The sequence below is a fragment of the Pongo pygmaeus genome, chromosome 3 (assembly GCF_028885625.2).
Source record: "Pongo pygmaeus isolate AG05252 chromosome 3, NHGRI_mPonPyg2-v2.0_pri, whole genome shotgun sequence".
Classification (NCBI taxonomy): Eukaryota; Metazoa; Chordata; class Mammalia; order Primates; family Hominidae; genus Pongo; species Pongo pygmaeus.
The window spans coordinates 178,604,383-178,627,685 of NC_072376.2; the positions used below are offsets into that span (position 1 = coordinate 178,604,383).

The 23,303-nt window shown below is 37.6% G+C and overlaps 1 protein-coding gene across 1 annotated transcript in view; it reads left to right on the forward strand.

Moving 5' to 3' along the window:
* The window catches only part of CPE (carboxypeptidase E), a 122,264-nt gene extending 100,489 nt beyond the window's left edge, over nucleotides 1-21,775 (forward strand). Inside the window, exons 4-9 of the mRNA XM_054485452.2 lie at nucleotides 5,298-5,415; nucleotides 7,657-7,839; nucleotides 10,673-10,812; nucleotides 16,425-16,524; nucleotides 18,774-18,892; nucleotides 20,720-21,775. Of these exons, the coding sequence (XP_054341427.1) occupies nucleotides 5,298-5,415; nucleotides 7,657-7,839; nucleotides 10,673-10,812; nucleotides 16,425-16,524; nucleotides 18,774-18,892; nucleotides 20,720-20,818 (759 nt within the window). The 3' untranslated portion in view covers nucleotides 20,819-21,775. The remainder of the gene's footprint in view (nucleotides 1-5,297; nucleotides 5,416-7,656; nucleotides 7,840-10,672; nucleotides 10,813-16,424; nucleotides 16,525-18,773; nucleotides 18,893-20,719) is intronic.
* The last annotated feature ends 1,528 nt before the right edge of the window (nucleotides 21,776-23,303 follow it).

Genomic DNA, 23,303 nt, shown 5'->3' on the forward strand with positions numbered 1-23,303 from the left:
GGCAGGCTGGGGTAACCCCAGGTGAAAGAGGGCAGTCCTGTGTGATAAACCATGAGGGCTGAGACAGAAATGGAAAACTTCTGGAAGCAGAGTCCCCATATTAGTCTATAAGCTTTCCTCATTGCTTGCATTGACTTGCCTGTGTTGTCTTTGTTAAACCTGAGAAATGAAGAAAATAATTCCTTCCACCTATCATAGAAGAATGGTGAAATCAACTCATGTTGACAGGATATTTGATTGTCAATTTTGTGCAAGCACCATTATTTCTAGCCAGCACTACCTTCTCCTTCCCCAGCTAAACCTGAATATTTGCATAATCTCTAGATTATTGTTTTTGTATTTCTAGCTTAGGCAATACTTATTTAAAAGAGGCATGTTCATGGTACTATATTTTAATAAGAGCTTTTATTTAAAACAAACTCAATGTGACTTCTTTTCATAAAGGTAAATTAAAGAAAAATACATGAAAATGAAAGATTAGTCCCTTTTTGGAACATAAGCAAGATTTGTTTACTTTACACTAAATCTTTAGTAAACTTACTTCATAATCATGGGGTGATATTGCCTGTGTCTGGTTCATCGTCTTTTTCCATTTTTGTCTGTGTGAGACAGTGTTTTGACCCAGCCTGGTATAAAATATATAGTAGGCAGTTCATTAATGTTATTATACATTCCTCTTCCCTCTTCCCCTTCTCAGCCTAATATCTGTATTTGTATCCCTTATAGAGGTTCTTAAATGTCAAGATTTATTCTTCTGTTTGGTGGAACAGGGAATCAGATGAATAGAAAATAGAAATGCAGATTCCTCCTCCTTTGTACAGTTGTGAGAAAAAAAAAAGAAATTCATATTCCCACGTAAGCTGATCCAGGTCTGGGGTGTGTGTGCTTCAGGAGGGGGTGGTGGGAAGGAACTTCATTCTTGCAAAGCCCTCCCGATGCTGGAGGTAGCTGAGACACATCTGTTCGCTCGAGATCCATGTTCTCCTTGTTCTTCTGAACTTCTCTGAATAAAAGCTCTCTCTTGCTCTCCCAGACTTCCTTCTCTAAGTCGTTTGTCATCTGCTCTTGAGCTCTTTAGCCTGGTCACCTTCACTGTTATCTGGGCTCAGTACATGAGCCTTGGCCTGAGAGCAGAGTCATTTAAAATATACCCAGCCATTTATTAAGTTTACCCTGACTTTAATAGCTAGAGTTGTGAAGAAAACTGAATAAATAGAGCTTCAACATAATTTAAGAACCAAAGACATCTAATTATAGAGCATCATATTTGAGCTGTATTTATAATCTTTAAATGGAAAGTTTAAAGAAAGGCCACAATTGTTTTTAGTTTCTATTAAAGGCTCAATTTTAAAGGTACTCCAAAGTCTTCTCTGTGGATCAGTTAAATATATAATTGTAGTACACAGGGGTCTCAGGATTTAGTCAGCCTAAAAGATTCTGTTAATAGTCAAAGGGAAACTTAGTTTAATTTATCAAATTGTAGAAATTGCTTGCTTTTGAACATACTGGTAACATGCATATAAGCAATAGTGTATGATGTAAGAACTAGTAATAGGCTAAACCTGATAGCTTCACACAACTTTGTGTATTTAGGGCTGTATCTTTCAATTTGTTTCAAGAACAGTTTCTTTTAAAAGTTTTTTATTGCAAAATTCATATTTTATTACAAAAATTAAAACACACAAATAAGGAGAAAGAAGAATCCATTACCCTACAATCTTCAGTGAACACCATTAATGTTTTGATACGTATCTTTCAAAATTATTCTTTATGGTTGTATCAACCTGTAAATATATGGTGCATATTGTGCAAGCCATTCTGAACACTTTTAGGTGGATAATAAACACAGGAATACAGTCTACCTTGGCATGGCTTTGCCTCCTAAGTTGCACTAAAACAAACCCTCCCTCCCAGAGAGTATTTTCCTTACCCCCAACAGATGGGCCATGGGTACTTCCAACTTCTTTATTTTTACTGCTCTTTTCTCTCTTCTTCTCCTACCCCAATTCGTCCCTAGACTTGGTGAAGTTCCACCTCCTTCCTGAAGTCCTCAATGATTCTCCAAACCATGGTGATTTTGCCTCTTCTGAACTTATTGAAATGTGAATATCTGTCAATATCTGTCATTGGGTTAAAGAAAATAGAGGGAATGAGAGATGTACAAAGAAGAGGAGGACTGAAAATAAATTCAGTAGTAAAAGAAAAACTTTTGAACAGAATATTATAGAAGAGTGTGTTAAACTCATCTCATTTAATATTAATGTCATGTTAGCAATTAGATATAAAAAATTCACTTAAAAAAGCATATGCATTATAGAATATTTTGATTTCATCTCCCATATTAGTTATTTTTAGGTTGATTTAAATCAAAATATAATAAGAGTGTATTTCAGATCCCTGTGGAAAGAATGCATTATTGAATACATGGAATTGAGACAAATCCATCTCATAAATATCAGCATAGATCAAAATAAATTCTAGACACTACAATTTAAGTTTAAAAAGTATGAAACTAGAAAACTTTTGTAAGGATATAATACTTAGAGGGGGATAGAACTTTCTAAATTTCTTGTATAGACACTAGCACATAGTGGTCACTTAATATTTATTGAATGAATGAAATGGAAAAGCAAAGAGACCATAAAGAAAATATCAATAGGTTTGACGTTATGTGCTTAACATAAATATCTTATATTAGCTCTGTATTTTAATTACAAAATTTGAAAGGCACATGACACACTTAGAAAATATATATAGTGTGTAGTAGAGAGCTAATTTTTTTTACTAAACAACTCTTGCAAGCCAAAAAGAAAAGCTGTGCATTTCTCCCAGCACTTTGGGAGGCCGAGGCAGGTGGGTCACGAGGTCAGGAGATCGAGACCATCCTGGCTAACATGGTGAAAACCCATCTCTACTAAAAATACAAAAAAATTAGCCAGGTGTGGTGGTGGGCACCTGTAGTCCCAGCTACTTGGGAGGCTGAGGCAGGAGAATGGCGTGAACCCGGGAGGCGGAGCTGGCAGTGAACCGACATCGCGCCACTGCACTCCAGCCTGGGCTACAGAGCAAGACTCTGTCTCAAAAAAAAAAAAGAAAAAGCTATGCATTTCAATAGAAAAATTAGTTAAACCATATAAATATGTCACAAAAGAATAAATAGAAATAATCACTAAATATAAAAAACTGTTCTAGTTTTATTAAAATAATGCAGATTTTAAAAATTCTATTGTCATTAGTCAAAGTGACACACTTTAAAACACATAATAATTCCATTGTTCTTAAAAAAATTAGAGATGGAAGACTTCTTATACTGTTTCTGGTTATATTTCTGTACCTTACAGGAATGCAATTTGGAATACATGTTTAAATGTAAACAGTTTTAGCTAATATAGATTTTAACTGAAACATTTTTAGCTAAAAACATGCTCAGCTTTTGGCCAAGTCATTCAATTTCTAGGGATTTCTCTAAGGAAAGTACAGATTTGGACAAATGGTAGCTACAAAGGTGTTCATAGTATTTTTAATTTTTAAAATATCAACAACCTAGTATCACCTCTTGGAGATTACTAATACTAGCTGTGGAGCCGGCCTGGCTGGGCTCGAGTCCAGCCTCTGCCAGTACCAGCTGAGTGGCCTCATGCTGTTCCCTAACTTCTCTACATCTCAGTTTACTCATCTGTAGGATAGGGGAAAATGTAGTCCCTATTTCATAGAGTAAATGGGAGAATTGAATGTCTGACATAGAAAGTGTTTAATAAGTATTAGCTATCATTTTATTAGTATTTAAGAATGGTATATCCAGACATTGGCTACCACTCAGCCATTAAAATATCATTTTAGAAGGGTATTTAATAACATGAAAAGGTGTTAATTATCTGTTTTCAAGCAAAAAAAGCAGTATATAAAATGGTATATAAATGATCACATTTAAAAATTATATGAATACATTGGGAAAAGACTGAAAAAGAGATATATACAAATGTTAGTAGTGGATATCTTTAGGTGGTAAAATAATGGGTAATTTTAATTTTCTCCTTTGTTCTTGTCTGTCTCCTCTACATTTTCTACAATGGACATTTTTTTTTTTAAGCAAAAATAAGATCTACCAACCAAATGAAAAATAATAAAACAACCTCCTACTCTAAATCACACTTTTACACAGTTAAGAGTAGCTTATGTGAAAATAGGATAATTTTAATAGACTAAAGCTGATACACTAAAAACAGCGTGAGCCTTATGGTTTCACTGACTGGATGTGAACTCTTAGCTGTGTGAACTTAGATATGCTATTTAACACACCCAACTTTCAGATTCCTCCTTGTGAAATGGGTATGAATATCTTTGCATTATCCAATGCAAATGTTGAAGTGCGGTAAAATAGTTCATGTGAGAACTATTCATAAACTGAGCAGAGCTATACAAATATGAGATCTTATAACCATCAAACCCTACTGATGCCATTAGATTTTCTATCACAAAGAACAGCATGGGTCACGTTGCCAGTAAAATCTTTTCTTTTCATCAGAGAAGCACTTGGGGTTTGAGAGTCTTCCTAGTTGCTATTCAAAACTCATTGCATAAAAGTATCAAGCTTTTGGCTCCACATTATTTCTTTGGTATACATTTCTTTTTTCCTTTGTTTTGCTTCCAAGATATGAGGGGCAGTGAATCATTCTAAAGACTTAACGTGAATTCTTGAAACTTGCCTTTATTTTAAAATTTAAGATGACCATTCCAAAGTAAACATATTTTACAGTCCACTCTGAAAGAGACTCAACCTAATATTCTTTGATAGGAACAATGTTGGAAGTAGTTGAGGGAAGTTGGGAAAATAGTAAGCAAAATTTGGAAATAAACTTTACCACATGTTTGAACCACCACAGAGGACAAATCTTGTTCTGCAGTTCAATTATTTTCTTTTCTCCTCATATTCTCCTTAACTATTCATAATAACAATGTGTGAACCACTACAGATCAGACAGCGATGTCCCAAAATTTGTGAGTTGCATGCTGGTTTTCAAGTTACAAAGAGAGGAAAACTGGCAGCCCACAAAAATAAAACTTTGAAAGAAATTTAAACACTTTTGAAACATTTTTTATTAAAAATCTGCAAAAGTTAGACATGAGGAATGCTGCTCTTGTAGGAACCTTTATTTTTTTCTGTGAGGACAACCGCAAAGTAGTTAAAATATGACCAGCTTTCAGTTTTTTCATTTACCTTTCCTATGTCTTTTCTGTCAAGTGATCATACCAATGATTATTAAATTTATAATCCTTTTAATCTCTCATCTGAACAGCTTGCTCCTGAGACCAAGGCTGTCATTCATTGGATTATGGATATTCCTTTTGTGCTCTCTGCCAATCTCCATGGAGGAGACCTTGTGGCCAATTATCCATATGATGAGACGCGGAGTGGTAGGTATTCTTTCTGCTTCTCTAATTGGTTCAAAGTTTATAATACTGTACAAGGGTTTATAGGGTGATTTCTGTAATTTTTTTTAAGGAACTGGACTTTAAGTGATTTTTGCCTGAAGAAAGAACTATATTTAACAGGAAGCTCTCCTAATCATTTCATATGGTGTTGGCATATCTATTTGGCAGAAAAGGACTCACTTTTTCAATAGTTTAGGTGAAGAGAAACGTGATCTTGACAGAGTACCTAGCCAACAGAAAGGGAGAAAATACACGTCATAAACTTGGGTCACTCTTGGACACTGATAAAGTGGAGAGATTACAGAAGTTGTGTAGGTTCATGTAGAAGATGGCTTAAACATGGGGGCAGCCTCTTGGTGCTTGATTAGGGCCCCTGTGAATCTCTACATGTGTCTTACTGTGTTCACACGGTTTTGCATTTGGAACTGTTTCTGATGGTGTCAGGGAGGGGAAGTGGTGCTTTGGCTTTCTCTAACTAGTTTTAGTTAAGCTTCAGACAAAGCAAGTTTTAGCCAGATAGATATTTTCAACTTGATTTTTGTTGCTCCAGGGAATTTCCTGCTTTGGATCTATTTTCAGGGGCCTTTGAAGAGTTAGCTCTTTGTAAAAACAGGATGATTAATTTATTTTATTTTTTTAAATTTTAGATTCGGGGTACCTGTGTAGGTTTGTTACACGGATATATTACATAATGGTGAGGTTTGGGTTTCTAGGGTACCCATCGCCAAAAGAGTGAACCCAATAGGTAATTTTTCACCCCTCACCTCCTCCCATCCTCCCCGCTTTTGGAGTCCCCAGGGTCTATTATTTCCACCTTTATGTCCAGGTACACCCATTGTTTAGCTTCCACTTATAAGTGAGAGTATGTGGTATTTGATTTCTGAATTATTTCACTCTGGATATTGGCTCCTAGCTCCATCCATGTCGTTGCAAAATACGTGATTTCATTCTTTTTAATGGCTGCTTAGTATTGCATAGTGTATATGTACCACATTTTCTTTATCCAATCAACCATTGATGGACAATTAGGTTGATTCCATGACTCTGCTTTTGTGAATAGTGCTGCCATAAACATATGAGTGCACATGTCTTCTTTATATAATAATTTCTTTTCCTTTGGATGCATACTCAGTAGTGGGATTACTAGGTTGAATGGTAGTTCTATTTTTAGTTCCTTGAGAAATCTCTGTACTGTTTCTCATAGAAGTTATATTAATTTACATTTCCACCAACACTGGTGGGAATCCATGCCAACGTCTGTTGTTTTTTGACTTTTTAATAATAGCCATTCTAAGTCATGTAATATGATATTGTGGTTTTAATTTGCCTTTCTCAGATGATTAGTGATGTTGAGCATTTTTTCCAATTATTTTGACTGCTTGTATGTCCTCTTTTGAGAAAATTCTGTTCTTGTCCTTTGCCCACTTTTTAATGGGGTTGTTGGGATGATAATTTTAGATATTGGAAACTGAGTGTTGAAGAATGTCTTTGGGGAAATAACATTGTTAAATAAATTTGAAGATTTTGTGGTTTGTTGATAATTGGGAAACTTGTAGGCCTGCATAATTTATAATGCATGAATAAGAACACAGTGTGTCAAAATATGTTATTTATTTCTATAATACATACAGGAGATTAAAAAAATCTAAAACCAGATATTGAATGGTATATATGAGAATGATTCATAGTGGGTATGAGGTTAGTATAGGTACATTTTTTAACAATTTTTTAAAGATTTTAATGATAAAAATCTTCCTCCTATTCTCCCAGGCCTAGTTTACTATGAATTTATTACCTTTCCCTGCGAAGCTTTCAACTCATAAGTAGAATTAGCATTAGGAGATATACCTAATGCTAAATGGTGAGTTAATGGGTGCAGCACACCAGCATGGCACATGTATACATATGTAACTAACCTGCACATTGTGCACATGTACCCTAAAACTTAAAGTATAATAATAATTAAAAAAAAAAAAACAAAAAACAAAAAAAGGAATGTACATTCTACCCAATTTCTACTTTGTAGTATTAGGAATGGAAGTTTTGTAACTTAAAAACTAAGTGTAATTATTTAGTATTTAAACTTTTACCTCTTTCCCATAGTTATGTAGCTAAAAAAATACATCTGCAATGCAATTACTCAATACTGAATCACTCTTTAGAAAACATGCAGTGCTGCTTGGTCTGTGTCCGTTTCTTTAATCTTGTGGATTTGTTTTCTAGGTAGTGCCCACGAATACAGCTCCTCCCCAGATGACGCCATTTTCCAAAGCTTGGCCCGGGCATACTCTTCTTTCAACCCGGCCATGTCTGACCCCAATCGGCCACCATGTCGCAAGAATGATGACGACAGCAGCTTTGTAGATGGAACCACCAATGGTGGTGCTTGGTACAGTGTACCTGGAGGTGAGTTTCCATTGTGCTCTCTGATTATGTGATTGCAGCTTATTTACAATGACCATTTAGGTTTAGAGAGTGATTTAGATTTAGAGAATCTTCAATCGTCCTCCATCATTAAAAAGTAGACTGAATCTATAGTTCTTCCATTAAAGTCAACTTTTTGCATGAATGATTACTATGTATAATTTTGTTTTTGTGGATTTTAAAAATTGTGATGCTAATCGAAGAGATACAGGAAATGAACTGAAGACATTCATTTGGAAAATAATAAATTGAATATTGTTAACTACCCTACTTTTCAAATTCAAGCCTTAGGGAATAAGATGGCATCCTTAGTATATGCCAGTCATGCTCTTTCACTGTAGGTAAATATATATTTTAGAGGGCTTGCTTTGGCTTTTAGCAAAACCTGGTGCACAGTACTTTTTTATTAAATGATGGGATAATGGGGAGTATTTGACATGGAATATTTAGTTTATGTTCATTATTCTAATAATCCCTATGAGTTCAGGTGGCTTTTTGCCTTTTAGTCTGAAAAGGAAGCAGTTGCCATGTGGGACAGCAGCTGGGGGAAGCCCCTTCCTAGGGAGCCAAGGAAGCTCTCTTACCTTCCTTGTCCCAAGGTGGACTTTACAGAGCTCGTATTTTCACTAACACTCAAGGATGAAGAGTGAAATACGGAGATATTTATATATATTTTTACTTTTGTCTTTGCCTGTGAAAAATTTTCTATGGCCCACCTGGAAAAAGAAAATTTGTTAAGGTAGTAAGCAACATTAGCTAATTGAAGGGTATTGGTATGTTTAATATGCTTAATTTTGTTGAATTATGTGCTGAGAAAAATATTCTTTCTGATTTTTTTCTTTCTGATACATGTTAATTCTGTTTTTATTTATATTTTGCATTTTATCCAGATCAGACTTAGTACTCTTTCCCCAATAGCTTCAGAAATATGATCTATGTCAAATTTAGGATTTAGAGCACGTCCAGTACATCAGATGGAAGTAATTTTATACTTTAGTTTTTATAAAAACTTTAATGACTTCTTGGAATTCCTTTTTGAACAAATAGTATATTGTCAACAAAATATAAAGTAATCTATATCAGTTAAATACTGATAATGACATTATTAATAATAATAATAATATTAGTTAACGATTATGTCTCACTTAACTAAACAGTCAAAGGAATCTCCATTAGTCTTCAGTTCTGTATATAGTGAATAACATTCATGTCTTAGGTCAGGTTATCTAGAAGCAGAGCCTGAGATAGGGATTTGGATGCTTGTAATTTATTAAGGGATTACTTTTTAGGACAAACCCTATAGGGAAGTGAGGGAAGCAGGGCAAGGAAGAGGATAGAGCTAAACAGGGGTGTGGTCTCAGGCAAAGTCCAGCCTTGGCCTGAGCCATTGGAAGAAGCCTCGAGCATAAATTAGGGGCAGGTTTGTCTCCCCTTGAGAGAAAGGGACCAGGCTTTGGTGGCTCCATAGCTGTCAGCCATTGGTTGTGGGGTGCCAGAAGGAACTGGGGGTGAGAGATACGAGGATGTAACTCCCAAGCCAGGTGGGAGATTCTGGCTTCCACCAGCAATTCTCTGGAAAAGGGATCGGGGGGTAGCTGTGAGCTCTAACAGCCAACGCCTGTAGCAGTTTGGGTCTGGATGCCCTGCCTCCATAAAAGCAATCTGGTGGGCACTAACAGCATCCTCTACTAATATGAGTCAGATTTAAATTAAAATAGTTCTGGATGCAGAATATTCTCTTTGGTGGTATTTGAAATATTGTTATCATTATATCTTGTATGTAGCAGATACTCAGTGATTGTTGAATTAATATATAGTGTGACAGGAAATTAAATTTTGGGACCCCAAACTCATTTAGCTAAAGGGAAAAGTCAAGCTGGGAACTGGGTCACACAAACCTGCCTCCCCATTTTGGTTCCTAAATAAGATGACTACAAGAGGAAAGGCTACACGCCTCCCCCATACTTTGCCCACAAGGAAATTCCTGGTGAGCTGTTAAAACTTCACCATGGCCATGTAAATTGATAGCTTATCTTTACAGGTGCAGGCACCCCAGCCTGCCAGACACAAATGCGTATCCAATTGCTCCCCTACCCCATTTTGTCTGTGTTATCTTATGTAAAATGCACATTCCCCACATTTTTCCTCTGTCCCCTTTGGTTTATGTGAAAACTCTGTGCTTATCAATATCCCACCCTCTCCCCTTTAAATTTGGAGCCCTCAAAATCATCTTCAGAGAAAGGCATAGACCTGTCCCTGGGGAGCATCCTTAACTTTGTCAAAGAAATCTCCTAAAACGATTGAGACTTGTCTCATCATTTTCCTTGATTGACATTAGTATATTGCTAAGACTCCCAATCCCTCAGGAATACACCATGATATTTACTGGGCTTAAGGAACAATATAGTATGTCAGATCATGTCACATGAAGCTCCAAGTTCTTCTCCATTAGAAAGGTAGACTTAGAGGGATGTGCATTTCTTTAATAGATCAGTAGGGATGAAGTCTTTTACCCTGTTGTCTTCTCCAAAGCCCACTCCAGCAATGTGGAAGGTGGGTAATGTCTGTATTAGCACTCTGCAGCAGCAAATGCTTTTGCTTAAGAACCTGAGAGTTTGTGCTTTTAAGGTATAACAACCCCTGACCTATGTTGTTCAATCCCTTTCAGCAGATGATTTCCCTTAAGTTTTCCCACAGGCTTCCCAAATGCCCTGGTTTGTGTACCTTTTACTTGGTTCTTGATTCAGAAGACTAGCCTGTGTAGAGTTTTAGGCTCCTTGTGCATATTTTGACTTTCCATTTGGTGTTTTGGCAGGGATGCAAGACTTCAATTACCTTAGCAGCAACTGTTTTGAGATCACTGTGGAGCTTAGCTGTGAGAAGTTCCCACCTGAAGAGACTCTGAAGACCTACTGGGAGGATAACAAAAACTCCCTCATTAGCTACCTTGAGCAGGTAAAAACAGTCCCTAGCATAAAAATGCAAGGTTTAGAAGCATTCAAACCTGGCATACAATGGTCTTGTAAGAGGAGTCCAGGAGAATCCGTCTGGTGCAGAATGAGGATGCCATATTTGGAAGGCAGGTGTCAGCAGTGTTTCAGTTAGGCTTTTATTTGTCATAGGTTTTGTGGCTCATGACTATTCACCAAGAACTGACTAAACTGGAGAGTATACAGAAAAGACGTAGACTCTTGTTTCTGTTTGTATTATTCTAAGCAAGGGCAATCCTAGGACTCTCTCCCACCCTGATCACCGTGAGGCATCCCAGGCAGAACCAGAACAAAAGTAAGGCAAGTGAGGCACCTAGAATGGAAAATTTAAGGAGGATTTTAATCTTAGGGGCATGCAAGTACAGGATTAGCACTTGAGAGTGAGTGTCTCTTTAATTTTTGAGCTGTACAGGCCTCATCTTTCTCACCCTAGACTCAACTGCATCACAGGTAATAATAATAATAATGATAATAATGAGTTATGTTTATTGGTCATTTACTATTTCCCAGGCATTATACTAAATGCCTTTTATGTAATAATTAGTGCATTTAATCCCCACAACAACCTTATGAGGGAAATTATCATCATCATCATCATTATAATCGTCACTAAATTAAAGATGAGGAATCAGAGACACAGAGAGGCTAGACAGCTCACTTGAAGTTGCTTAGCTAGAATCCGAATCCAGGTTGTCTATTTCCAGAATCACCATGCTACACTGACTTTCAGAACAGAAGCCTGGATCTTTACCAGAGAGCCATTTATGTAGCCATTCCAATGTGGTCCATATAGAATTTTGGGGGATCTCACCATCTGCCAGAATAAAATCCTTCACCTACTCAGGCCAGTCCTCTGCCAACCCCACCCCCTGCAGAGTATGTAGACACTGGCCCCAGAGGCAGTGGCGGTGGAAAGACCTAAGACTCTGTTCATTCCTGCAGTTCTTTGCCACTCTTCAAATTTTATTCTGAATGTGGCCATTTACACCTAAAGTCAAGTAGAGTGATGTTAGTTTCATGTGCCAACAAATAGTCCAGACCGATATGTTAAACTAATTTGACATAAAAAAATGCTGTTAAATAAACATTTAAGTATTTATATGTATATATGTACATATAAACATATACATATAAAATCAACACTTTTTTTAAAGTAAAACCAAGAGTTGAATCCAGTTTCTTTCTCCACCATTACTTGCAAGGCCCTGTTGCAGTGGTCCCTGTATCTTGCTACGGCCTCCTTTGAATAAAGGCTGCTCTACAAAAAAAAAAAAAAAAAAAAGAAACAAAATCAGCATAGGAGTTCTTTTACACACGTCAAATATCCATATACTGTAATACCTTACCAGAGACTATCATGGAATAGATCCACTGATGTCAGACGGTGATTAAAGAACACTCATTCCACAGGATTCTTTTTAAATCAATGGATTCCTGCTGCATGTTAGCTTAAAAAGGTATTTTCCAATAACAAAAACTAAGGATAAGTAGTCCACGATGACTCTAGAACAACTTTGGTGGGAACCCCTACAGAATGTCTCCTTTGAGGAGAGCCGTATTTGGATGGATCTTCCAAGAGCAAGGTTAACTGAAAAGTATGTTTTTGGATAGAGGAAGTAAGATGGGACTGATTGGGGTGTTCTCCACTTACATATCAAATACAGTGCTTTTTATTTTAATAAATATTTAATAATATTTAAATTTTTAATAATATTTGTCTTAATACTCCTTAATACAGTGCTTTTAATTTTATGTATATATTTTTTCAACTAAAATGTATTGACTAGTTTCACATCCCAGGCATTCTTTGAGGCACTGGGGATAGTGATCGTCCTCAGGAAGGCTTCACACGAGTGCTGTCAGAAACAAGAATATCTAATCACAAGAGAGGAGGAGAGCTGGCTGAAAAACAATAAAAGCTTAGCTACAAGGAGCAATAACAGTACACAGAAGGGGACCTAACCCAGTCACGGGAGTTTGGAAAAGTCTTCTTGGAGCCGTGCTATAAGATTTACTAAAGTTGATGCCAATAAGATCATCACTCTGATCAACAATTTAAAAACCTGCTTAGCTGCTGTTTAAATCATCTCTTAGTTCTTGAGAAAAAAATAATACAAAACAAATAAAACACATCTTCTTACCATCAGGAAAAAGGAGATTTGTCATACTTATGGTAGAAGGTGGGCATGCATCCAATTCATCTGACAGTAATATCAATTTATATATAAATAAGTGAAAAAGAAGAAGGATAAAGTTATACAATCCTATTTTATGCCATGCAGAATAAGAATTTGCTCTGTCCACAGATCCATGTGATCTACCTTGATATGGCATTGTCATTAGCGTGCAAACTGTGTCTAAGCAGTGAGTGGTATTTATAACCAGCTCATCTAGCTTGCATCATAAAACACTCCAGTTTAGGAAAACAAAGGCTGATGAAAAATCAGTGAGGGCTGCCAGAAGTTCTGTGTTATAATCTTTGTCTTGACAATGGTGGTGATTAGTAATTGAACACCTGGGCCTAAAATCTAAGCTTGGACTAGTTTACAACTCATGGAAAATAGGTGATTAGGAGATCTATTTCTGTAATTGTTTGAGAGGAAATCCCTTGCAGAGTTTTAAAGAGATGTTTGCAGGGACTAGAATTGTAAAGCTAACTAGAGTAAAGAGTTTGCTAAGGAGAAGAGCCTCCCTTCCACTCAGTAGCTTTGAAAGAGTCTTCTCAAAATTCTCTAAAAATTTCTTAAAGAATGGTTCACGGGCCAGGCGCGGTGGCTCACGCCTATAATCCCAGCACTTTGGGAGGCCGAGGCGGGCAGATCACGAGGTCAGGAGATCAAGACCATCCTGGCTAACACGGTGAAACCCTGTCTCTACTAAAAATACGAAAAATTAGCTGGGCGTGGTGGCACAAGCCTGTAGTCCCAGCTACTCAGGAGGCTGAGGCAGGAGAATGGCGTGAACCCGGGAGGCGGAGCTTGCAGTGAGCCGAGATCACACCACTACACTCCATCCTGGGCAACAGAGCGAGACTCCGTCTCAAAAAAAGAATGGTTCATGGGCACCTGCATTAGAATCATCTAGAGTTCTTATTAAAAATGAGTTTCCTCTCCTACCATTAAATCACACTCACTGCAGGGCAGGACCGAAGAATCTTCATTAGCAGCAAGCTATCTGCATGACACTAAGTACATGAGGGTTTAGGGGCTATAAACAGTCCTAGCAACAATGGAGAATCTTCTGGATGCTTTTTCAGCCTTCGCTGAAACTGAGATGTCCTGGAATCTGGGGAGCAATCATTGTAGGCACCACAAGTGTAGTAAAAAAGCTTCTCCAGGCATGAGTGAAATTTGGACTTTCGTGATTTCTTTTGCAAAAGCCATACAATGTGAATTTTCCAGTCTGAATTCATGGGGAGTTGACACAGCCCATACACTTCTACTGAGATTTATTACTACACTGGAATTTTTCAAACAGAAAAGTTGACATATCACAGGCAGACATTTACTTCTTTAACTATTTGTTAAACTGCGTACTGCAATATAAGTCTTGGATTGCGGAGGCAGAAAAAAGTAAAGCCATGAATATTAACCGAATATATTTGTGCCTAATACAGGCAAATAATATGTTCTTGTAGTGATTGATTTACTTACTTAACAATGATGTGGAAATTAGAAACTTTCTTTAAGGCTTATAATATTGATAGTTTCAGGATTATAGTGCCTCAAGAGGAATAAAGTACTTGGGTAAATCCTCCTTTATCAGCTAGCATCTTTCTAAGTTTTATTGAACAGGGCCTCATTTTAAGAAATTTAGAGTTTGGGTCTCTACATATAGCCCTTTTCTTCTTCTCTATACTTTTTGTGATTTTTCATCTTTTAATTCAGAAAGTTAAGTTTTCATGTGTCATGTTTTCCAATGGCTAAATTTCAAACTTCAATTTTGGTTGGCTAATTCATAAATAAGTTATGGAGAAAAGTTAGAATTGAATAAATCTTAAATTTTTAAAAATATATTTACTCTCTTTACTATACTAGTTGCCAATAAAATGATCATTATTACTGACAACAGGGACAGCCTTTTCCTATTTGCAATATTAAAAAAATTACATGTTATTTTTATAGTGTGTAAGAGGTTTCATTTTTTTTTAAGAAAAGTGGCACACACAAAAAATATTGCTGGTAACAACGGACATCTTTTTGATAAAACAGTGTGCCACTGCTGAATTTATTCTTTGATGACAAAGGGTTACAGGAGACTTATCTGTCTTCTGTAGGGAAATAGTCAAGTATCGTAAGTAGTGAAAGACAATTTATTTTCTATCGCCCGACTGGGGAGGCACAACCTGAGCGTTTGGGAGGTTGGTGCATATTTTGTTAAGTAATCAAGTTTAATGAATTACCATTGGATATTCTAGATGCAGTACTTTCTTAAAGACCTGAAGCAACTCTGTCACTTCAAACACATATTGACTTAGATGAATTGTCTTTCCAAAATACAGAGAAAAGCAGTTTTTGTAGATTGCAGTGTATTAAATAATAGCCAGTTGATGACTACAACTTAATTTAGGGGGATTATTCTCAATGGCAGCTCTCCCTTCTTCTTTCTAAATCAACATTCTATTTTCTATTATGAGGTTCACTAATCTATTGTCAGCCAAAATAATGTTAATAGATTTAATGCAAAAGCAGTCACAGTATATATCTTTTTATCCAGAATGAGCTAATATTGAAGGGCTTTTGTTATGATATCCTTGTTAATTGACAGTAGCCATATAATGAATACACAGGTGACCAAAATTGAAAGAGTAAGTTATGAAATGCACTAAGACTAGAACTTTACACATATTGGAGCAGGACGAGCTGCAGACAAAACCCCCTAGACACCGAGTTAAAGAAGGAAGGGCTTTATTATTTGGCCGGGAGCATCGGCAAGACTCATGTCTCAAAAACCCAGCTCCTCGAGTGAGCAATTCCTGTCCCTCTTAAGGGCTTACAACTCTAAGGGGGTCCGCATGAGAGGGTCGTGATCGATTGAGCAAGCAGGGGGTATGTGACTGGGGGCTGCATGCACCAGTAATTAGAACAGAACAGAACAGGACAGGGATTTTCACAGTGCTTTTCCATACAGTGTCTGTAATCTATAGATAACATAACCGATTAGGTCAGGAGTCAATCTTTACCAGGCCCAGGGTGTGGCGCCGGGCTGCCTGCTTGTGGATTTCATTTCTGCCTTTCAGTTTTCACTTCTTCTTTCTTTGGAGGCAGAAATTGGGCATAAGACAATATGAGGAGTGGTCTCCTCCCTTAATATGACACTTTTTTATGATTTGGAAGGTACTACAGTATTTTTTTTGGACGCAAACAAGATATTAATTTTCATTTATCTATTTAGGGAAAAGCAGAATAAAATGCACAAAAAATTCAGTGGCCTTTTGTGTGTGTCTTGATTCTTAAACAATGGGGATCTACGATATTTGCTGGAAAATAAGGAGAGGCTTGATATGAAACATATTTAAGGCCATTTCTATAAATTTATAGGTCCTATTAAGTTTTTGGTTGTTTTTGACCTTCACAGATACACCGAGGAGTTAAAGGATTTGTCCGAGACCTTCAAGGTAACCCAATTGCCAATGCCACCATCTCCGTGGAAGGGATAGACCACGATGTTACATCCGGTGGGTCTTTGCCACAACTGGAGGCTCTACGTTATGTACAAGAGCATAATTACTAATTATCATAATTATAAGTCTTATACTCTTCTAAGCAAAACAAATAGCTCGTATATCTACAGCGTTTCTCAGCTTTGATCTGGTGAAGTTTCATTTGTGGGCTCAGGTCAGGCAGAGTGGAGCCCAGGGCGGCTGCTGCGTTAGAAATCCGGGTGCAGCAGGTGGCGCCCTTTCCTCAGCTATCGCCGCAGAGCAGGGAGGTGGTGCCATAGGCTGCTTCAGGGTTCTTCAGGCAAAGGAAAAGGAGCTGCTGGAGTTAAAATACCAGTGACTTTCTAGTCTCTGTTAAGAAGTGCTAACGAGCTGCGAACGGGGAGACCGAAGGAGGGAGCGGAAAGAGGAGGAAGGAAGAAAACTGCCGCGGGTTGTGTGTCTAAAAATTCTCACACAGTTTTTCATTTAATCCATATAATAAATCCGCAGAGATTCAAGGTTAAACAAGAATTTATAGGATTGAGGTGCGATGTTAGTGACTTCCAGGTTTTGAGCTCCATTTCCATTTCCCCAGTTTGAGGAAAATGATGCATTTTTCTGGCAAATCTACCTACTCCCATTAATAAACATTGATCCAGGTCATTTTAGTTTGTCATTTGTTGGGATCTTTTCAATAATGACAACTTTTTCTTTTTAGCTATAAACTCTTTACAATTTTTTTTGGACTTTGTGACAATTAACCTTTAACTTATGTCTCAAACCACTCTGTACCATCAACTCTTTCTTAACCTTCACATTTATAGCTTGGATTAAAAAAAAATCTTTAACATTTGTCCTCTAAAACTCCATTCATTCTTCATTTATCAACAGCTCACTAGGTGCCAGCCAGTATGCCAGAATCTGTGCCAAGATGTTACCCCATGTAGCCCCTTAGCCCTTAGCTGGGAGGGTGAAACCCAGCGTTAGTATCCCTGCCACAAGAAACCTGTTAGCCCTAATGTGTCATACAAATATTTTATTTTCTCTGCATTCCATGATGTGAAATGTTTAGGAAAACCTAACTTAGGGAATAAACAGGTGGGAAGAAATTAAATCAGAGGAGGGGCTCTAGAATACTCCAGCTTTTCAAGGGCAAGGTGATAATAAGAAGGAACCAGCAATAGAACTGAAGGTAGAAAATGAAGTGTGTTGTCCTGGAGGCCTTGAAGTGCTTCAAGAAGGAGGGAGTGAAAAAGCGTTAATTAAGAAGAACCTTGTGAATGAATCCTTGGATTTAGCAGTTCAGAGGATCTTGACAAAATCTGTTCAATGGAGTGAGTGGTGGGATCCCGACTGGACTGGGTCCAAGACAGAATAAGAGAAGAACCATTCTGAGATTGAGAACGTGAACAAACCTTTCCAGAAATTTTGCTATAAAGCAAAGAAGACAATTGAGGCACTAGCTGCAAGGAGATGTGGATTTAGAGGTAGATTTGATGATATGGTGATGGGGGCTTAATTTTTTTGACTGTACCTATTTTTGCAATGAAATAAGATGTAAAGTAACAACTGGGAGGATGAACAGGATGTGTAGGGGTGTTAGGAAAAAGGAGAAGGTGTGAAGTGTCTACGAAAACCTTGCTCTTCAAAGTGTGGCCTCTGCTTGCAACCTTAGCATTGCCCTGGGGCTGGTCAGGAATGCAGAACCTGGGAGCTGGAATCAGATTTTTCATTTTAGCAAGTTCCCAGGTTTGCACCCAAGTTTGAAAATCACTGACGTAGGTAAATGGGAGATTGAATGGACTAGGGTGCCCAGTGTATTCTAAGTCTTTAGAAATCTAAATTTCTAACTAGGGCCTCAGAGATCCTACAGGGGCTGCCTTTGGCCCACACTCTGTGAAGATTCTCTGACCATCAGGTCTTCACCTGGCGAGAATCAAAACATGATGGCTGTATGTTCTGACCCTGCTGCTTGGGGAATTCATCTGTCTTTTTACCTGTGTTGCTCCTGATGTGATTAGAAGGTCTATGATCGTACGAGGTTTATTAGACAATTTAACATTGATATCTATAAAGTAGCTATAAGAAATGAAGCCTGTAAAGAGAGTTTCACACCCTATTCAATAAAATTTCATTAAATTCCCTATATATTTACTTTAAAAATCGAGAATCAAAAAAGTTGAACTGAGCTAGACTGGGTATTCCTTAGATGGCGTAATTATGCATTGTGTAATTCTGCATATTTCATGTGCTTTGTGATTTGATATTCTGCTTTCCTACAGCAAAGGATGGTGATTACTGGAGATTGCTTATACCTGGAAACTATAAACTTACAGCCTCAGCTCCAGGCTATCTGGCAATAACAAAGAAAGTGGCAGTTCCTTACAGCCCTGCTGCTGGGGTAAGTAATCATAATAATAGCCAAGCGCTATAATAATAATTAAGCATTTATCATTGTCAGGCATACTGAAGTGATTTATATTTAATTTTCATACTAGCCCTATGAGGTAGGCAACATTGTTATCTCCACTTAACAGATGAGAAAACTGAGGCTTAGCTAAGTTAATATGAAGCTCTATTACCATTTCTCAGTTTTTGAAGAGATTTACAAGAAAATGAAATAAAACTTTAAAAAATTAAATTTTTATTTGCTAACCTTGATTTACATCTCAATGGGATTATGTTTCATTTGCCTTTTTATCTTTAGCACCTAGCACAATGCCTTTCTCAATAAGTATTTGAAAAAAAATGATGCATAAAGGAAAATTTTAGGTGGTAACCAAACACTTATTTAGCATATTTTATGTGCAAGGCTCTCTGTGCTAAGTACTATCAAAAACCGTATCTTAATTAAGTAGATCTCATTTGTTTGTTAGGAAGGTGATGGTGATAAGACCAAAACTTCTCTTAGAGCAGAATTCTACTACCACCTTTGTATTTCATGCCTGGGACCGTGGGAATACCTGTAGGATTTCTTGAAAGTCTAAAAGGCTTACTTGAAAAGAATTTATTTTTTTTGCTTATGTACCCAAAACTTGCAGTATAAATGCTTGATTTATGCAAACAAAATATCTTGAGTTTTTAACTGGTACATGGTTTCGATTGTGTGCATGTCTACATTGGGCTGTATATGTATTAAAATCAAGAGGTATATTTGGGTAACTGAAACGTGGAAAAAATGGCCCCGGGAACAATTTGTAAAGGTTCAACTATTTTGATCCTTTGTCTTTCTGGCATGTGTTAGTGCAAGGATGTAGTCAGTGTAATCACGATCCAAAATAATCAGGCGTTTAAGTGGCCAAATCAAGAAACTCTTAGTTCCATCTGGGATGGGGCCTGAGGGGATTGGGGTTGGGGGGCTGCCTACTTTGAATAGCCTTTTAGGCGGAGTGTGTGGCTTCTTCCTAGACCTGATGAAGGCTCCCATTCACAAAGACAGTGGCTTGCACACATACGTGCTTTCGTCAGTTTCTTTAACAAATTCAAGATTCTGGAAAGAAGAACCTTGTGGTTTGGGATACCAGCACGCTGAACTGTATTCTTCCACATTCCCTCCCACATTAGGAAAAGATTCAAGGCTGACAGGAGGTGCTCACTAAATACCAAAGGCAGAAAATTAACTATAAGTTACATCCTTTTTTTTTCTTTTCTTTTTTGAGACAGAGTCTTGCTCTGTCGCCCAGGCTGGAGTGCAGTGGCACGATCTTGGCTCACTGCAACCTCTGCCTCCCGGGTTCAAGAGATTCTCCTGCCTCAGCCTCCTGAGTAGCTGGGATTACAGCGTGCGCCACCGTGCCTGGCTAATTTTTGTATTTTTAGCAGAGATGTGGTTTCACCATGTTGGTCAGGCTGGCCTTGAATTCCTGACCTTGTGATCCTCCCGCCTCTACCTCCCAAAGTGCTGGGATTACAGACATGAGCCACCGCGCCCGGCCAGTTATATCTTTTTATGAGGAGAAGAGACTGGGGCAGGAATTTTGTTGAATTATATCTGTCTTCAAAGCTATTAAATCAAAGGACATTTCAAACATAAGGCTTTTGAATTTTGCTTTTGAATTTTTTTTCCCCTGAAAATATCTTTTGTTTATCACAAGAGATTTTAATTTCAGGATTTACTTTAATTCAGGTGGCTGGATTGAGTGTGTACTGAAACTGCTCTTATTTTTTTATTTCAATTTAAAAAAAACATGCAGTTTGATAATAATATGCTCTTGATTTTCTCTTTTAGGTTGATTTTGAACTGGAGTCATTTTCTGAAAGGAAAGAAGAGGAGAAGGAAGAATTGATGGAATGGTGGAAAATGATGTCAGAAACTTTAAATTTTTAAAAAGGCTTCTAGTTAGTTGCTTTAAATCTATCTATATAATGTAGTATGATGTAATGTGGTCTTTTTTTTTAGATTTTGTGCAGTTAATACTTAACATTGATTTATTTTTTCATCATTTAAATATTAATCAACATTCCTTAAAATAAATAGCCTGTTAGGTAAAAATATAAGAACTTGATATATTTCATTCTCTTATCTAGTATTCATTTTCCTACCTATATTACACAAAAAAGTATAGAAAAGATTTAAGTAATTTTGCCATCCTAGGCTTAAATGCAATATTCCTGGTATTATTTACAATGCAGAACTTTTTGAGTAATTCTAGCTTTCAAAAATTAGTGAAGTTCTTTTACTGTAATTGGTGACAATGTCACATAATGAATGCTATTGAAAGGTTAACAGATACAGCTCGGCATTGTGAGCACTCTACTGCAAGACTTAAATAGTTCAGTATAAATTGTCGTTTTTTTCTTGTGCTGACTAACTATAAGCATGATCTTGTTAATGCATTTTTGATGGAAAGAAAAGGTACATGTTTACAAAGAGGTTTTATGAAAAGAATAAAAATTGACTTCTTGCTTGTACATATAGGAGCAATACTATTATATTATGTAGTCCGTTAACACTGCTTAAAAGTTTAGGGTTTTCTCTTGGTTGTAGAGTGGCCCAGAATTGCATTCTGAATGAATAAAGGTTAAAAAAAAATCCCCAGTGTGTGTATTTCAATTCTCTAAGATTTTTGGTCTGGCATTGTGGTCTTGTGATGAAAACATGTATCCTCTTAATGGTGGTTTCTCATGTATTCATCATGTACATTTTAAAATTTGTTAAGCAACTGCTGTGTGCTAAGCACTGCATAGCCTCTATGTATGTTATTGTGGCAGGCAAAAGTTCTGATTTTGGACACAACCTTTAAATAAATAACACACAAATTAATGTTTGGACACAAACTCTAAATCGGTAACACACTGGTTAATACGTAATTATGCATTGTGATAAGTAAAATGACAAGAAAGAGTAGGGAGAGAGAAAGAATGACAGAGCAACTTAAATTAGACTGGATGAGAGGAGTCAGGGATGCATCTTAATGCACAGACCTAGAATATTGAGTGGGTGTGAGCAGTGCAGAGTGCCTGAGTGCAGGGGTGTGTATGTGTGTGTGTGTGTGTGTGCATGGTGGTGGTGGTGTGGTTGATCAATGCTGCAAGTGTTAAGTTTTGGTTAAAATCATGCTGTTATAATAGTAGGCCCCCACATATATCCTGGGTTAAACACAATGGAAGTGTATTTTTTGCTCAGGTACCTATACTGGAAAGAAGACAGAAAGATGGGGTGACTTTTCTCCACACAGTCTGGGACCACGTTCTGGGATCCATTCTGACAGAAGATCTGCCATCTTCTGCACACGTCTAACAGTGCTGCATTGGTGGTCGTCTCCATTGCAGCCAATAGGAAAGGGGAAAGAGCAAGGGGAGAATGTAGAGGGTGTTCTTGTGGGCAGGCCTGGGAGTGGTATACATTACTTCTGTTCACATCACACTGCCTGGAATTGTACATTCTTTGGTCACAGTAACTGCAAAGGAGTCTGGGAAAGGTAGTCTAGAAGTGCACCCAGGTAGGTGAGGAGAAGTGGACTTTGGGACAGAATAGCAGATGCAAAGGCACTGGGGTAGGAAACACATGGCTTGATGGAGACTGAAGGACAGATGTACAATTGCCTAAGAGAAGCCCACAGAGTGAGAAGAAAAATAAGATTGAAACTGAGCTCTGAAGAGCTTCAGAATTTTGCTTCTCGAGGTTTAGATAAGATAGGATAGACTGGAGTATGCTGCCGTAAGAAGCAACTCCAAATTTTAGTGTTCTAACTTAATAGTAATTTATTTTTCATGCAAAGTCTGTAGGTCTACATAATTCTCCAGGAACTTTGCGCTGTATGCTGTGACACAATTACGTACAACGTTTCCACCTGCGGTTCTGCCATCTCAGCACAAGGTTTCCTCAGTCTTCTGTGTTGGTCGCAGAAGAAGATAACTGGGGCCGCTTCTGCCCACAGCTCACAGGTCAGAGCTAGTTACATGGCCTTGCCTAGCCACAGTGTTTGGTAAGCACTGTCACTGCCATAGTCCTCTCTCTGGTGCCAGCACAACTTTGCTCTCCTATTTCCAAATATAGGACTCACTCTGCAAGGGAGACGACTTAAAGTCACATCAAATCATGGCTTTGAGCTTCAATTTCAGGATCTCTGAGTAATGTCACAATAGTCTCTATGTCAGGTCTGTACATGGCCAGTCCTGTTTCAGGGACAAGTAAACTAAGAAGACAGGTAAAATGCATCCCTCACCCGCAGTGTGCAGTGGTAGAACAGGATCAAGACAATGTGAGGAAACACTTCCACAGTGGTGAGGAATGAGAGGGGCCCAGCATTCAGGCCTGCAGCAACTCAGAAATCTTGCCAAGCAAATACTTTATGGGCCTCCTATTTTGG